This window comes from Carassius auratus, chromosome 21 (assembly GCF_003368295.1).
Source record: "Carassius auratus strain Wakin chromosome 21, ASM336829v1, whole genome shotgun sequence".
Classification (NCBI taxonomy): Eukaryota; Metazoa; Chordata; class Actinopteri; order Cypriniformes; family Cyprinidae; genus Carassius; species Carassius auratus.
The window spans coordinates 853,918-872,356 of NC_039263.1; the positions used below are offsets into that span (position 1 = coordinate 853,918).

Below are 18,439 nucleotides of genomic sequence, written 5' to 3' on the forward strand. Positions count from 1 at the left end.
ACAATATACATTTTGAAAATATTAACATGTCTTTACATGTATATAAATTAGATTATATAAAAATATATTTAATAGACAAATTTTTCTTTAATATATACATGCATGTGTTTTTATATATACAAAATAAATACACACAGTACTCACAGATATGATGTAAATACAATTATTTTGGATGTGATTAATTGTGATTAATTGTTTGACAGCACTATTTGTTTTTAGACTGAAATAAAATTGCTATTAAAAAAAAATCATCATGAAACATCTGACAGGCAAGTCATTCATAAGACCAAATCTGCTGCTGGAACAGAATTTTAATGCACTCTGCATTTCAACCTTTCTCACACATTTTGGGGACTGGTCAGTTCTCAATGATTAACAGCAGTTAATACCAAACTTACAGAAATTACATATTTTTTTCCAGGATGTGAAACTACTTCTCTTGTGAAAGCTGCAGTGGAGTGTGACTGTATCGGATGAATAATTTGTTCGTTTTTCTCTTCGGACCAGGAGGTTTTTATGTTGTATCAAAAGCTCTGCTGTCACCCTGACAAAGCCTCTTCCTTTTCCTCCACTGATAATGTTTGTACATATGGCTAATTTGCCTGCAGTTTGAACCCAAAGGTATTATTAATGTCACCCAGCCATCAGAGTTGACCAGCAGGCATCCATTCACAGATATGTGATTGAGGGATTGCAGATATATGAAACATCATACTTTTATAAGATGAGCTGGAATATTCTAAAATAATGCTTTTAGTAAAACTTTTATAAGCTGGGGAATCAGTGACCAGAAAGATGAGTTCCGGTCAGTAAGCTGGACCTTGACTTGGATTCAAAAGGACACATAAACACACTCAGAGATACTGAGAGCCTGACAGAGATGGAGAAAAATAAAGATTTCTGTATAGAAATGACATTTGTTGAGTGATAGTTGAGGCATTTATTATCTGTGTTTGCAGTGACAGAATTGTGTCCACAGGTGTTGCACCATATAAAGACTCCGTTCATAACTCTGTTAGATATTAACTTCAGTAATCTAACCTGCATGAGCTTCCTTTTCACGATGATGAGCAATGATTATGATTGTTTTGTGTTATAAAACAGCCTAGTGTGTGAATACACATGCCGCACATTTTCCTATTTAAATTTCCTGTAATATTTTAGGATAAATTATGACCAAATTCAAGGTTTTGTTAGATTTTCAGACTATAATTTTGCATTTTTTATTTTCTTTTCACTAATTATTGTAATTTTCTTGTTGATATGTTAACAATAATTTGAACAAGTCTGGACTTTATATATTATTCACACAATCTGATGAATGTGCAAGTGCACATGGTAGACTACAACTGACTGAAAGCTCTGAGCATTTGTCAAAATTAAAGTGACTGAAAGACATCAGGTTCATTTCCTTTAAGGAGACAGATGAGCAAATGAGATCAGTCGCAGAGGGAATAAGGAGTGTGAGTGGAGTTACTCTCCCAGAACTGACTGCAAAGCCCCCGCTGATGCCATAATTGACCTTTTAATTTGTGCAAAAAATAAAAGTCTATCATCAAAAGCTGTCTACATGCTTCTTTTTAAAAAACAACATTCTACATTTGTTGTTTCATGGTAAAGTTCCCAGAGAATGATAAAATATTTCCCACTTCTTTTCTCAAGTAAAAACCAGTTTTAACACTATATCCTTGTACCAATTTACATGATTGTAATAAAGGCCATCCCTTTCAACTGACTTTTTCTGTCTATAAACTTTTGACCCGCACTCAAGGCAAAAATCATTTGACATTTGATGTTTTAAACTGCACAGACAGAACACCGAATAGCATTATAACACATACCATTCAACAGCTACAATGCTGGACTGTGGTTTTACAACACAGTAAAGAATTCATGAGTTTTTATGGAGACTTTGATGGCTCCTGAAGAGGGGTCAAACTCTGACAAACATAAATTTAAGGAGGAGAATAAATGCAGGCAAAGCATGTGATGTTGGCACAGTACCAGACGCTTTAAATGTCTGAGAACTCAAACTACAGCAAATCTGAAGTAAATCTATTTTGATTTCAGCAGGGATTCAACATCCCTCAGGCTTTCACTCAGCTAAATGGGAACTCGGGTTAATCAGGTATTGCTTAACTAATGCAATGCAAATGTGACAACTAACACCAACATGTGAACATCTATTATCTTACGCAGCATGTATATATAGAGATAAATGCAGTTTGAAGTAAAAGATCTTAGCATAAGATTTTAAACTGTAGCATATTTAAGATGAGAAGTTTAATTCTTTCTTTTACTAATCAGAAACATATATTAGTGTTTTAAAGATCCTCATCCAAGCCTAAGAGAGTTGAAGGTGTTTTACAGGTCCTAATTGTCCCTCATCTCTTGGGACCCCCAGTGGGAAGAGGGGGATGAGGGTGAGCGCTCAGGAACAGCCGTGTCTGAATCAGCATTCCTCCCTCCCTCCTGTTAGAGACGAGCGGACTCTGCCCCGCTGAACCTCACGCTCGCTTGATCTGCTCTTCACAGGAATCACACGTCTCACCCTCTTCTTCATCCTGATTGCACTCCTCCTGCTGATTTACTCTCTCATGCCTCAGTGACCCCGAGGCCCCAGAGGGCCAAAGTCAATCAAGGTAGGCCTATCACGTCAAACTAAAACTCACGGCTAATTTCATTACAGCTTTTTTTTTTTTTAGGTGCTATCTTTGTTTTTGCCGATCAGATACTTTCCCACAGATTATCAGTTTTTCAGTAATAACCGCATATTAGGATATGTTAATGAACATTTTAAAAAAGATTTTAAAAGTCTTGGTATTTTAAGTGCTGCTATTAATTTCCTTTCATGCAGTGTGTAACACAGGTCTAAGTGAATGAAAAAATCCTGTGAAGATTTAATTTGAAAGAGCACTGTGTATAAAGTTATTGTTTCTCAAAAGAAAGAGTGGACTCTGAATCATTTAAACGATTCGTCTTTAAAACGAATCACAAGCCGTTTCATATTGACGTCAACATGATACATCAGCATATTGCCCGCCCACTTGTTGGTCTTTTCACGGTGGACTGAACGAAAATGCAAATTCATTCTTTGCCACTAGATGCCGCTTTTTCGTGTTTTCCCCAGTAACTCTGTACACAAAGCAGCACTGCGCTCACAAACGCTGCTTTATCAGGCATAACAGAAGTGCTGAAATTAAAATGTTGCCAATCAAACCAACCACTGGAGATTAGCCTCACACAAATGAGGATAGAACCAAAATATGAACATTTCATTACTCACAGTAGGGGCGCTTCAAGTTTCGATAAGTTGCATTCAAGCAAAATTATATGAATTGTGGGTAGTAACTTATTAGGCCTCATTATTAGTTATTTCTTCTTATCACAGTTTTTTTTTCTATAATGATATGTAAGAGTTATGTAAACAACTGTTTTGTTTATAAATAAGTTTTAAAAAAAACAGTTAAACATTTTTCTTTCTCAAAAAAACAAAAACAAAAAAACACCTACTTTCATAAGTTCGCAAAATCTTCTAGTTTTGCAAAATCACGCAGTCAGGCGGCTACAATTACACAGAAAACGGAGAGGCCACACAGCTCCTTGAGCACTGGATTTAAAGAAAGCATTTTACTGTTAATGAGACATTCAACATTACTGTACAGTATAAAGGCAGCACTCGATTTGAATATTTATCAGAAAACAACATTATTATACCGGTTACTAAACACTGGTAATGTATAGCTGTGAAATATTGTCTTCATCATATCCAGTAGCCTTCACTTATGATTGATCCTGGATGTCTCGGGGGAGAAAAAAAATCCAAACCTGGAAGACTGTGTAATGTCATTTCCATGTTTCAATTTTTAGTAATGTTCACCCAATATAGGAATTCCCAGACTTTTTTTGTCACCGAAACCACTTTATAAATATTTAGGTGAAATCTTCCTGAGATTTTAGGCAATCATTTCAATCATTTTTACACATTCAGATGTTCACAGCTCTCTGATGTTAGTTTCTGGTCACACCGACGTCCAGGAAAAGAAAAGCTATAATTCATCTTTTTAAGAGTTCAAATGTTTTGTTCAGAATGTTTTCATTTAAAATTATTTATTTTAAATAAATTTTTGTGATTGATTTATTAGCTTTTTTATCAAATCATGAACCTTGGTTTGGAAAACCCTAATGTAATTTAATGTTTAACGTACTTAATATTATTATGACATATATATATATATATATATATATGTGTGTGTGTGTGTGTGTGTGTGTGTGTATATATATATATATATATATATATATATATATATATATATATATATATATATATTCAGTGATTTTTTTTCTGGTCTCGTTCCATCAGATATTCTGTGTCTATAAAGAGATGTAGTGGCAACCTTATGATTAACCTAATGGCTGCTAATACAAGTTAAAGATTCAATCCTAAATCAGAATAACCTAGAAATGGAAGTTACAGTAAGACCAGTTTTTTTCTCAATTACACGGGTATCAAGTATATACGTTGCCTCAGGGGACAGTTATTACTTACTGTAAGTTGCTTTGAAAGAAAATGGTGAGTAATCATGATTCACATTTTCACCAAGAGATTTGTTCTGCTCGCAGAAACCCAGTCATAGCCTTAGTCCTAACACACTGAGAAAGCCCAGCAAACCTGTTATCTTATTAATACATTTCAGAGCATGAGATGTCAATATAGTTAATTAAATTTAAGAAAACTGTATCACTTAAACAAACAAACAAATTTTTTTGAAAATTTGCTTCAAAAGTTATGCCACTTTATATCATATTTAGATTTTTCAGGTTTGGTGCAAAGGGTTAAAAATAAAGCATTTTGGACATTATTTCAGCTTGGTACCCAATTTAATCTTAAAATAGACACTTGAATGATAAAGAAATAATATGTTGTGGAAAAAAAAATCACCCTATGCGCTTGAGAAAACGGAAAAATAGTTGATCCTCTACACATATTTGGCCATTTTTTGCTATTTTTGTCCATAAATAAGGTCAATATGTTGTCAAATGTCAAAAATATCCATTCCATTAAATTCCTGGGGTCAGAATTGTGTGGGAAAATGTGTTAATTTGTCTCTGTATGTTGTTTACTTCTAATGTTATGCCACTTTCTATATCACTTTTTGATTTTTCGGGTTCCGGTCGGGTGTAGCAAAGGGTTAAAAAAGAACCCTTTGGGACATTATTTCAGCTTGGCACCTGGCAGATTAATAGAAAATAGACACTTTAAGGATTTGAAAAAAAATCAGGTGGCATAAAAAAAGCCGGGGGTGCGCGTGTAAAAGAAATCGAATCAAAAACCGTTACCGTACCGGCCATCTTTACAGGGTCCAAATAGCGGCTTTACTATGGTAACCAGGAACCACGTCCGAGGTCAACCGGAAATGGACGTTTTTTAAATTAAAAGTATTTTAGACGAGTCATTATTGTAAAATAATTCTTCACAATCAACTGCATTTTGAGTGGGTTAATAACACCGTATAACTAATTCAAACCGTGCGGCTGTTTTTTAGACTAAAAAGGGATCTAACGTTAGCTGGAGAGGGAGATTTTGATGACATGGACTGAATCAATCAAACGACCAGTAATAGATTTAATATGTTAAATGTATTTTGGTTCCGTTGCAGTTGCTGTTCTTAGATACAACGTATTATACCGTCTAACTCATTCATTAATATATTAAATTGTACATAAAAATGCAAGTACGCCTAAATGATTGCGCACGTCTTTATTTTTCTGAACTCTGTCGGCTGGTGAAGGGAGAAATAAAACACAACACAGTCTGGCGGCACCTGCTGGGGGCAAAACATAAATAAATAACATTTTACAAATCGATTGCGAATGTTTTCGTGAAACTGTAATCTTTTAAAGGTAATTTACAAATAAATAAATCGCATTAAATAGAAAGGTTCTGTATGTTTTGTGTGTTAAAGGCAGGGCTTGGGTTTATCATATCATATCCTACTCTTTTTTTCCTGTATTATACACACCCAAGTACTACAATTACTGCAAAAAAAAAATAATAATAATAATAATAAAAAAATAATAAAAGTACACTTTTTTATGGGTCCTTTTTAGTATGTCTGGGTAGTAACTGTATCTTGGAATATATTCAGAAATGTCATGCAAATATATTTGCAAACCATGCTAATGAATTTGTGTGAAAATAGCACCGCTCAAAAAAATTAAGACAATGTTTGAAACAAACCCTGCATCCCAATGTGCATAATATCCACCCTAAATAGTATTGAATTGTTGTCATGTTTATTAATGTTTGTACGTATAATGCAGGGAAATGTTTTTTTCTCCCAAACAACATAAAATATTTACTTAAAATATCTCAGAGGAAGGTAATGTTTCAATAATAATTGAACAATACATTTACCTGTTTACAGCATTTGTTATTTTTATGATTTAATTATCAGCTTTTTATCCCCTCACAAACTCGCTACATTTCTTACAGTAAGCAGTTAGAGAAACTGGTGCATGTAACGTTTAATGCATTGAATATATTTTCTTTCTCTTTGCTTTTTTATATAGGAAGGTACATTTAATGGTATGTTTTTAAAACAAGTTTGCTAAAAAAAAAAGTAAAATAAACTACAAGTAATCTTAAAAAGTAGTCACATTGCACAGCCAAACATGAGCCAAATTTTTTTTATATTAAGTAGATTAAAAGATTATGTTACTAACTACAGTTGTCTTAATGTAATCAGTAATTAGTGACTGACTATAATTTGTGACATACTGTATATATATATATATATATAGAGAGAGAGAGAGAGAGACACAAACACAGTGTTTATTATGTAATTTAATTGCAAAATAAATGTATTGTAATCAGTAACTGGGGAATAAAATTGTAATTAAGTAACAGTTGTTTATGAAAATGTTAACTCTTACAAAAGGGGTTAAATCTGTATATAGTCGCAAACATACAGGTTTAATTGACTTAATTGACTCTAAAATATGAGACACCAATGTTTTACTAGTTTAAGATAGAGAATAGGACACATGCTTATTCCAAAACTCTTTTATTTCCTGTTTGGGTTATGTATATGCTTTTTTTTTTATTTTTACAATAACTGTTTTATTCCAAGGCATTATTGGATGCCAGTTTTTCCTATAATAGTTAACCAAAGATTTGACTTTAAAAACAGTATCCTAGCTATTAAACAATTTCTTGTTATGATTTCAAATCTGTTTTTAAGCTCAAAACAATCTCAAAGTAAAAAGAGGTGCTGTCTGATTTTGTGACAGGAGTTCTACTGTAAGATGAACAGTGATTAACAGCTAAAAACTTTAGAAATTTAGAAAAGTACTCAAAAAGTAATTAAATGTAATCATTCACATTACTTAAAGTAACTGAAATAGTTACAGTTACTTATTGCATTTTAAAGAGCCCCTATTATGGACTTTTGAAAAGGATCTTCCATATAGTGTGTAACACAGCTTTAAGTGAATGAAAACATCCTGCAATTATTGAATCTGAAAGTGCACTGTGTATAAAGTTAATATTATAAGTATTATATTATATTATAATAGTATTATAAAGACCCGTCTTTTCAACCTGGCTTACACATAACATACTAATATGCTTTTAATATCCAAATCTGTTAAAGGATTTTTAGGCTGCATTAATTAGGTAAACCGGAACCGGAAACACTTCACATAACACCCTATGTACTTTCTACATCATTAGAAGAATGGCATCTACGCTAATATTTGTCTGTTTCTCTCTTATTCCGAGGTCACCGTAGCCACCAGATCCAGTCTGTATCCAGATCAGAGGGTCACTGCAGTCACCCGAATCCAGTACTTATCCAGACCAGATGGTGGATCAGCACCTCTACATCCCTGAAAGACAGCGGAGACCAGGACAACTAGAGCCCCAGATACAGATCCCCTGTAAAGACCTTGTCTCAGAGGAGCACCAGGACAAGACCACAGGAAACAGATGATTCTTCTGCACAATCTGACTTTGCTGCAGCCTGGAATTGAACTACTGGTTTCGTCTGGTCAGAGGAGAACTGGCCCCCCAACTGAGCCTGGTTTCTCCCAAGGTTTTTTTCTCCATTCTGTCACGGATGGAGTTTCGGTTCCTTGCCGCTGTCGCCTCTGGCTTGCTTAGTTGGGGTCACTTCATCTACAGCGATATCATTGACTTGATTGCAAATAAATGCACAGACACTATTTAACTGAACAGAGATGACATCACTGAATTCAATGATGAACTGCCTTTATCTATCATTTTGCATTATTGACACGCTGTTTTCCAAATGAATGTTGTTCAGTTACTTTGACGCAATGTATTTTGTTTAAAGCGTTATATAAATAAAGGTGACTTGACTTGATAAGATAATGAAAGTGTTTTTTTTAACCTTGCATGCATGTCAACCTGTTGTTGGGGACTCTCAAAACCAAAATATGAACCTTTCATAACCCAAACTAGGGCTTCTTTAAAGTGTAACTTGTATTATATTTTATATTTCCAAAGTAACATTCCCAATACTATATATACTTCAACATATTATACAATGGTTTCATATTTCTATTTGATTGCTTTATTTGGCAAGTTGTCATTCACAAGGCTTCGTGTGAAGTCCTTTCTCTCACTGAAGCCGTCAAGTACTCTTCTATACTGTCATTTTTTTTGTTTCAAATCAAAGTTGGTAATGTTCTGATTCACCTTGTAGCTGGTTAGTTTGATTAATTGTTGATAAACTCTTTAAGAAAGTGTCAAAAATACTTCAAATACTTGCACTTCGTACCACTTGCCACCACCCCAACTGACCGTTTCAACTGGAAATGTCAACATAAGAAAGAAAATGTTTGCCAAAATCTGTCATTCTTTAAAAGTGAGAAATATTTAGAATTTTTCCTGCATGTTTTCAATTTATGAGCGTGGTGCATGCAATTTATGCTGTATAAAATAATGTCTCCTCAGACTGGTTACATCACTGCATTTGAAAGCAGACAGCAGTCCGACCGCATGTACAGAGCTAGAGAAAAGACTGAACTCATCACTGTATTAAATATTTAGAGTAGGACTGCCACTCAGCTGGGAGGGCTATTGTGTCATGACAAAGCAGTTTGCAAGGTTGACATGTTTAAATATATACACATAATTCATAAAAGGGCAAAAATGGTTATAAAAGCACCAAAGGCTTCAGTAAATGTGTGTCCTTGAAGTTCAAGAGGTACTGTATCACAATAATGGCTCCTTGTTTCCAGACAGGTTTGCTCATTAGTAACTGAACCCAGCCTGCATTCTCCCTACCTCAGCAAAAGAGCCCTTGTCTCCTGAGATAGTGAAGTTTGTTAAAATCTGGAGCTACACTTCAGTAAGAGGCAAATGAAGACAATGGATCATGTTACATTATAATGCAAAAAGCGGCACTGTAATTTCATTTTACATCATAAAACTGGGGTTAGGAACAGTCATTAACTAGAAATGGAATGCAGACAATTCTGTTTGGATCTACAATAATCATAATAATAATTAACTTTATACCCAAAATATGCATGACATATCATTCTTTAATATAATTTAAAGGCAGCGGTCAAAGCATTTTGTACAACTTCAGTGCAAAATAAATTTGGACTTGGAAAAAAACTAACAAAAAATCATCTTGTTGCGTTAACTCGTGCAACTACAGAAAGCAAAAAAAAAGTTACTGTATTGCAACATGTACAAATTAAATAATATACACGGTCCATGCATTAATGCACAGCCTCTATAGCTAAATTCATGAATGTGTATGTGGGAGAGAATGTAAGCGAGTGTGTGTGTGTGTGTGTGTGTGTTTATGTAGAGTGTGGCTCGAGCCATCAGTGTGTCACAGTCCAGGTTTGGAGTTGATGTCCAACTTTCATGAATGACAGCGGTTCCCTCAGCCCGATTTGAAGAGCAGAATAGCCACTTGACCCAAGTAAAAGTAGATGAAATGCTTAGTTTCATGTGTCACATAACTGCCAAAGTTCCGTCCCACAATACAATGCCATGTCGGATTATACTTCTTATCGAACTCCTGTTGAAAAGCGAGAACAGTAATTTATACTTTTACTAGGAGCAAGAGCATTCCAGGAGTCCTGGGCTACAACAACAGTGTGTAGTACCATATTAATGCATCTACATACTTTATGATGTGCATATTGCAAATGCATTAAAATAATGTACACTTCATTAAAAAGTAATGTTACATAATACATTTGGGGGATGGGGCCAATGAAAGGTTTAGCTGAGCATTACTTTCAAAGTATTGACGTGTATTACAAAGTTAAAGAATATTTTTTTGAGGTATTTTTGTTTCTACTATTTGAAATCAAACAGTTAAAAGGAATGGTTCACCTAAAGATTCAAGTTTACTGAAAATTCTCTTATTCTCAGGCCATCCAAGATCTCATTGGAACAGAATTGGAGAATTATAGCATTACATCACTTGCTCACAAATGGATCCTCTGCAGTGAATGGGTGCCATCAGAATGAGAGTCCACACAGCTGATAAAAACATCACAATTCATAAAGAAATTGCCATGTCAAGTGGAAAGCTGCATCTTTCAAAAAGAACAAATGCACCAACGCGTTTTAACTTTAAACTGTCATTTGTCCAAAATACAAGTCCATAATCAATAATGCTGCTTCCTCCAGTGGAAAAAAAATGGTTCCCCTGTTGTTCTCTCATGTGAAAATCCACCTACAGAGTCGTTTAGAATGGTTTTTACTTATTAACAGTGCGGTGTACTGTATATTTCTCTCCTAAATCATATGAGATGACTTCACGCAGGAGAAAGCAATATTATGGATAAATGACTCATATTTAGTTGGAAGCAAATATTTGAAGTTAATGATGTTTATTACAAGCACGTAGCTTTAAGCTTCTGTTTTTATCAGCTGTTTGGAATCTCATTCCGACGGCACCCATTCACTGCAGAGGATCCACTGGTGTGCAAATAACGTAATGCTGAATTTCTTCAAATCTGTTCTGATTAGAAAACAAATTGGATATCCTGAGGGTGAATACATTTTCATTTTTGGGTGAACTACTCATGCTGTTGAATCTTTCAAAGAATGAAGATGAAGTAGGATATATATATATATTTTTTTAATAAAGTCTGTGGAGGTGTCAATCACAAATATTCTGTGGATGGGTGACCTTTTTGATATATGCAGCAATGTCCTTCTCAATGTTGTACTTCTCCATGGCCTGTGTGGCACAATCCACTGCATCCTGCTGCATGTCCTCCGACATGTCAGCGTTCTTTATTACTGCCTTCCTGTCAGTCATGATGGCTGTGAATATGAAGAGAAAAGGCAAAGGGGATTCACTGACAGTCTGGTAAACAGTCATAAGAACGATGAAGAACCTTGATCATATCGCTGAATCAGCTACTTAAAGCTTTCTTGTTTAACAGTGCCACAAAGTTACGAGGGGAAAAGGTATTTAAACATCAGAAAAAGGAAACCTTCACCTTAAAGAACTGCATTTCTCATTTAAAATCATGATTTTTTGTAAGTTGACAATGATGAAATCTCAAAAACTTAACTGCATTTGGAAAAGTTTGAAATATTCGCACACAGCTATCAGTTACATATAAAAATAGGGCCTGGCTCACTGTAATCGCTTGTCAGCTTTTTCAATGGCAAATTCAGATGTAAATGGTGTGTTCTGGGACCTGTCTGAGTTTACGGATTCATCTACCTTTCCAATCAGCTTATTAAGGAACTAGTGCATTCACTAAAAAGGAAAGGTGCAGTCATGATTTGACAAAAAGGAGGCCACCTCAATCAGCTCCGTCTCTACAAGACTCCTAGTGTTGGGCCCAGGAGAGGGAGAAGGTTGATCAAATCCATTCAGTGAGGAGGATATATGAGAAACCAGATCTTAATCCAGCGATTTACTGACATGAAACTAAACCAAGGCCAACCGCATATGCAACCAAGAGGTCATGTACATCAGACACATTTCAAATCACTTGCATTCAGTAAAACTGACATTTAGAGTTAGAGATTTACCAATATAGTTTGGGATGACTCATAACTATAGGTTATTCTGAAGCGGACATGTGTTGTTTTCTTTTATCCATCCTTGCTTAGTATGCAGTAACACTAAAACCACTCATAGTTTAATTTCCCTAAACAGTTTATCTATCAAAACATGCCAGCACAGCAAATTTGGCTCAACCAATTGCATAAAAGTTTGGGGCGGGAAGATTTGCTTGACTGACCAATAGCACACAGTTGAAAAAATTGGTCAAGTAACTGATTTGATTTCTGCTTCTTGAAAAAAAGAAAAGAAAAATATATAATAATAAAACTTCATTAATTAAATGTGTACAATAAAAAATTATCACAGCAGTTATTTTTAAACTGAAATGTTTTTTTTTTTTTTGCTCCTGCCCTTGCTTACTATGCCAATAAAACTCAAAGCCATTTGTCATTTAATTTCCCTGAAAACTATAATTAATGTGGCACTTTAAATACATCCCAACAAAATTGGCTGAACCATTCACATAAGTTTAGGGCGGTACTATTTGCTTGACTAGCCAATGGCACATGTAAGTGTGTTTGGAAAAAAAAAAATAGCTCCCTATTAAATGTATAAAAAATTATAGAAACTAATGCATTTTAATTTTAAAATTTAATTATTAACAATAAAAACGATTGATATAAAAATATTTGTATAACCATTATTGCTACTATTATTGACAAGCTAATAATTTTGACAACTACAAATGTTTTTAACCAAACATTTGCTAAAAGATTTGTCAGCTTAGTAGAAAAGTGTGAAAATCGGCAATAATACTGGCCGAACCGATAATCGGACTTTTTAAATGATAACGTACAAAAGCAGAATGTCCGAAGCAGTAGTAACAGGATGCAAGAGTTAAGAATTAAATTTCATTGGGCAGAATGAAAGTGAGAGTAAATTATGCTGCAAAGCACAATTAATAATTCACAAAGCACAAGTGTCTGTCTTTGATAAGGTCATGGAGAGGGAATCACACAAAGCTGATATAACTATGTGTTGCAAGCTTTGGCTATTTTACAAGACAAATTGAAGTAACTTTCACCCAAGTGCTGCCATGTCAACAAAATACTCTGGTGCCTAGAGATGGGTTCATTAAAGTCATACGGTGCTGATGTCTTCAGCATCTGCTCTCAACGCTCTCGCGATCGGAATTACGTAACATTTTTCTCCAGACGCCGAACAGTTATAACTTTCATTTCACGCCACCGCCCTAATTATTCTCTACAAAAAACATTTTACGCAGCTTATTTCTTCCCAACAGCGCCTCAAATCCAACAATTACAATTATTTAAAGGCGAATTGCTTCAGAGTACAGGCAGAGGCGAGTGCTGCGTCCATGATGCTTCGTTTGAATACATTTACTAAACTTCCCAAATGCATAAATGTTTTTTTTTTCTCTCTGTCACGAGCTACATGGTCAACACTTCGGATGCATGCATGCATAGTAAACAAAAACACATAGCTCACCCTCTCTTGATGCGGTTACTCTGGAATACTGTTTAACGCAGGCTGTTTAAAGCCGCTGTGTTCACGCTCGACTTACTCTTTCAGTCGTAACTCGACCCATGCGGCTGCGCTCGTAACTCATACCCAACTTCGCGTCACGAAACCCGTGGAGACCCGCCCACCGCACTGCACCGGCTCTCTGATTGGCTCACGTCGATCCTCTCCCCGCGTGTTACGAGCGTTTTCCACTAGCTTCTCACTGCCCGCATTTTATTTCATCCCACAATGCACCAGGGCCGTCTGGACTCAGAACCTCACATCATCAGGCCAAAGGTATTGATTCCTGTGAACTATTATCCAATTTGTTTACCACACTATTTGAGAGGTCAAGTTTCTACGTCACTTACTGGTTACTAAACATTATGTTCACCGTCTTAAATATTGTTTACATATGGAATCAACCAAACATTTCATAACATCTCAAATACATATTTCAACATACTAATCTACACCTAAGACAATATGTTGGTTTGTGTGCCAAACTACTTGTTTAATTTACTATGTACTGACCTCCGAGTCTTCCATAAACACACGATTGTATCGATCAGTGAGCATAGTTCTAAAATGAAGAAAACGGAACACTTCAATTGAACATTCAATCTTTATTTAAAGAAGGGTGAAAGAGAGAAAAAAACACCACACTACAATCTAGAAATATAAATTAGCCAATTTTGGGGAGAAAGAAACACAACTGCCAACACAGCAAATGCCAACAAATGTTAACTGGAGTTATTTTTTTGAAACCCTAAATAAACTACAACATTCCCCTGAATATGTGCCTATTATCCCACCCTCCCACGAACTCCCCCCTATTTACCACACTCCTCATGCCGATTCCATCCAGCCTTCTGGTTCCTTGCTCTGCTTCTTTTATACCAAAAAAAACAAATCTCTCAAAAATAAAAGAGGCACCTGGATCCCTTCTGCGCGCATCAATGGGGCTCCACGAAAAAAGAAAAAATGAATTTGGTTCTAGAGAAGCCAATTATGACGTCAAGTATCCTTTAACTGTGGTTTGGTGGGGGGGATGCGGGGCTGGGGTTGGGATCCTCTCCTATGGTTCCCGTTCCCGGTAAATTGATCCCGCTCCATGTTTGTATCCATCCTTATCCTAATCCTAATCCTGCTCCTGATCCTGAACTGATCCGGCTCCAAGGATCGGGACACAGTGAGCCCCTCCTCCAATCCAAACCTTTGAATACCAGCAAAATCAAAGAGAGGGAGGTAACAAGTTAGAATCACAGCTAAATAAAGAACTTCTATTATTGAAAGCTTCTAAAAACTGATCATAGGAGCGGTATTTTTAATTTATTTTCTCCTGTGTAAATGACAAAAAGGATACCAGACTATGATATGCTCTCGAAGAGGTTTAGAGCACCACCTAAACACATTAAATTGTGCTTATTCATTGGAAAAACAAGCAAATCTAACCTAGAAAAAACAAGACAAATACACAATTTACATGAGAACAACTGCACATGGCAAGACTATCTTGTCTATAATGATATATCTACATGGGAGTTCAATAGTGGTCTAATCCCAACGCATTTTAGACAACAGGCAAAAATGTTTTTGTATTTAAAACCAAACACCCAAAAACGAATAAAAAATGCTGTCTTGATGTATGCACAAGCAACATCCAGACAGTACACATGCATGCTTAGCAGCAATGACCAGTGAGAAAAGGTAAATTAAACAGGGAAGGGGAGTGTTGTGAAGGGAGGAAGAATGGTAAAGCAAAACTAATGTTACTGAACTAAGAAAATCCAGAGTACTGGAAGTTTGTAAAAAAACAACTGCCTTTTTGAAGGTGACTAAAGCCGCTTGCCGTCATACCATTGCCTCCTTAAATGAAATGCCTGCTCCTCCTCCTCCAAATATCCTAATATGAATGAACTGTGCTTCAAAATCCTTTAATCCAAAGCTTTCTTTAATCCTGCTCTTCTGTTGTCTATAGAAAAACATGAAAAGGTAGAAGTAGAACAAGTTTTCCAACGAAAAAATTATCCCACTCCAAAAAAGCCAGTAATGAAGCATCATTAACAAAATAAAACAGTAGCAAATTAATTAGTCACACATACAACTATTTAAAGCATTTCAACATGTCCCTCGTCAAACATGTCAAATAGAGTACAAGGGATGAGTATGAAGATCCAGTTAAAATGAGAATGCAAGACAAAGACACAAACAGGGTCATGGGAAAGAGGACAGACAAGAAAAAAAAAAAAAAAAGGAAGGACTGGAAAGAGAGAAGAGAAAGGAGACCATCTACATAGCTACACATAGCTGTCATTAGCAGAATGACAGTCAAATAATAAAAAACAACTAACAAACCAAAGATGAGGGAAAGCAAACGGGAAAGTGGAGAGAAAAGTCAAAAGAGCAATGAAGTACAACAGTGGGTCCAATAGAGGGCGACACAGTGTGTATATGATTGTGGCCAGCCAGCTAGCTGGGATGTGGGTGTTTAGGTGCGGGAACGGGAGCGGCTGTGGCGGGGCGAGTAACGTGGTGATCCTCGGCTGCGGCGTGGAGAGTAGCTGCGACTGCGGCTGTTGCTCCGGCTGCGACTCCTGCTGCGGCTGCGTGAACGCGAGCGCCCGTAACTGGGGCTGCGTGGGCCATCCACCTTTACGCGAATGTAAGCCGTCTCTCCCTGAGGAACATAAATGGGACACTTTCTAACAAGGAACTACCAGCGTCAGGTTACTTCTAATTCAAGACTCACTTGGCAAATCTAAATAAGATCTTTTTTCTTTCGATTTAGCACTACATCAAAATTACACATCATTCCAGATGTGGCCCACTGATAAAATCACTTACATTTAAAAGAGCCATTCCATGGATCCTCCTAGTCCATGTGGCTCCATCATAGGTCTCTGACATCAAGCTTACCTTGATATTCCCAAATCCTTAAGCTATGCCCTGTCCTGTCCAATGGCGGTCAACGTTTACAAACTCACACCTACCTCATGTGACCGGAACTTAGTGTTATCCAGCTTTCGAACGGCGTAGGTCATGTCTTCTTTGCGCACAAACTCCACAACGCCGGTGCCATCTCGGAAAACGTCAGCATAACATACATCACCTGCTTCACGCATGTGATCCTTTAGGTCCTGCCAGCTGCCACTAGGAGGAAGTCCTGGACAGAAAATATAACCATTACATAAATAGATCCTTCTTTTAATGAACAGCACAAGAATTATTACTCCAACCAGTGACCATTTCAAGAAAGCAGTACGACAGAAATCCTGAATTTGCATACCCAGGTTAATTTGTGGGTACTTTTGACAGCTACGAGAGCTTTCCTGCAGTGCAAAAGATCCTTATGATAATCACACCATTTAAAGATAGTAAATGCATGCATAATAGTTTCTGCAATTCAATTATTTACTAAAATAATTAGTTAATTGTACTTAATAAATCTGTAAAATAAACTGATTTATGCCATCTATTCGGGTTAGTTGGTGTGCTTTTTTTCCCTCAAGTAAGGAACAGGTAACACTAATATCACATACAGTAAATGCACAGCAAATATGACAGCAGCCAAACAGAAGGAAAAAAACATTAAAGAATAAAGGATCATAGAGAAAAATAAAACTCATGCAGAAATGTACCCCCCCCCCTTCTAGGAGACACATGACAAATGAAAATAATTACTAAAATTGGCTTAAAATATAAAACATGTTGTCCTCCTACTTGATGGAATCAAGTCTAAAGCAAAAAAAAAAAAAAAAATGAACGCATCTGTGCACATCCATACACTGTTATGTGTGAAAAGACCTTATGTTGTATGATAATGATGCCAAACACTATGGCTGTGCACTCACCTGGCACTATGACCCTGTACTCTGAACGCCTGGATGGAGGGCCATATCTGCCTCTGGGAGCTCCAACTCCACCACCTCCACCTCTTCCACCTCCCCTGCCACTCCTGGGGAACTCCACTCGAAGACGATAGCCATCATAGTCATAGCCATCTCGTCCATACACAGCATCCTCCGCATCTCTGCAGACACAGAAAACGATCAGTGGAGCACGATAAAACAATCCTCACGGTATGCGCATGCGCAGAATGTTATACTCAATCTAAACGTGGTACGATTGACAATGGTATTTACAAAATTTAAGCAATTAATGAAAATAACTTGCAAACTTAAGTGTTTTGTATATTTCTCAGAATTGTAGCTTGGTTGATACGTTAACTTAGATACGCTGACGTTACTTAATAAACTTCCGTGTTATGACCTAACTTAGCTGACGGATTTCCACGCCGTAAATAAGGTTAAGCAATTAATATAAAAAGCTAGTATTTGCGTATAAAACACGTATTCATATAATAAAATACGTTAAGAGAGATAACATCGACTATTTTTGTGTATTCTTGAGCAATACATGAGCACGATATTTTCTGGCTAGGCCTGGTTTGTTTGCGTCAATTGCGTGTCTAACGTTACAGTTAACGTTACCTCGGGTCCTCGAACTCCACGAACGCAAACGGCGGACCTCCTCTTCTGTTTTTAAGGTCGATATCCCGAATGGCTCCATATTTATAAAACACATCCTCCACGTCCTTGGTGCGAATATCGGGGGGTAAATTACCAACGTAAATCCGACAGTCGTTGTTCCCTGCAGGCCCTCGAATCACACCCCCTGACATTTTAAACCAGAATTTACGCAAACGACGTTGAAAATTTGTAACGATGACAAAAAATAAATCCGTTAGCACCCCCTGTATCTATATACGTTCACAAACCAATACTGTAGGTTATATTCCATATCTCGCAAAGAAAACAAAACGATCCCTCCCAATATGGCGCCTTCCCTTTCTCCCTCAACGCAGCTCGCTAGTCGCGCTTGCGCGGAGG

General features: G+C 36.5%; 2 protein-coding genes across 5 annotated transcripts; both read right to left on the bottom strand.

Moving 5' to 3' along the window:
• Positions 1 to 9,407: 9,407 nt before the first annotated feature.
• dynll2b (dynein, light chain, LC8-type 2b) lies at positions 9,408 to 14,523 on the bottom strand. Of its 3 annotated transcripts, XM_026195395.1 has the most exons (4): positions 14,389 to 14,465; positions 14,082 to 14,130; positions 11,190 to 11,326; positions 9,408 to 10,064 (listed from the first exon to the last, which is right to left on the bottom strand). In XM_026195395.1, the coding sequence occupies exons 3-4, from the start codon at positions 11,319 to 11,321 to the stop codon at positions 9,927 to 9,929; spliced, it is 270 nt and encodes an 89-aa protein (XP_026051180.1). In that variant the 5' UTR covers positions 11,322 to 11,326; positions 14,082 to 14,130; positions 14,389 to 14,465; the 3' UTR covers positions 9,408 to 9,926. The 3 variants fall into 3 exon arrangements, with proteins under 3 accessions (XP_026051180.1, XP_026051179.1, XP_026051178.1); XM_026195394.1 differs by lacking the exon at positions 14,082 to 14,130 and having other exon boundaries at positions 14,389 to 14,523; XM_026195393.1 differs by lacking the exons at positions 14,082 to 14,130; positions 14,389 to 14,465 and adding an exon at positions 13,533 to 13,769.
• On the bottom strand, positions 14,159 to 18,435 carry srsf1b (serine and arginine rich splicing factor 1b). Of its 2 annotated transcripts, XR_003274735.1 has the most exons (5): positions 18,041 to 18,435; positions 17,402 to 17,580; positions 16,541 to 16,713; positions 15,408 to 16,227; positions 14,476 to 14,763 (listed from the first exon to the last, which is right to left on the bottom strand). XR_003274735.1 is itself a non-coding variant. In XM_026195392.1 (4 exons), the coding sequence occupies exons 1-4, from the start codon at positions 18,229 to 18,231 to the stop codon at positions 16,039 to 16,041; spliced, it is 732 nt and encodes a 243-aa protein (XP_026051177.1). In that variant the 5' UTR covers positions 18,232 to 18,435; the 3' UTR covers positions 14,159 to 16,038. The 2 variants fall into 2 exon arrangements, 1 of the variants encoding a protein (XP_026051177.1); XM_026195392.1 differs by having other exon boundaries at positions 14,159 to 16,227.
• Positions 18,436 to 18,439: the final 4 nt, after the last annotated feature.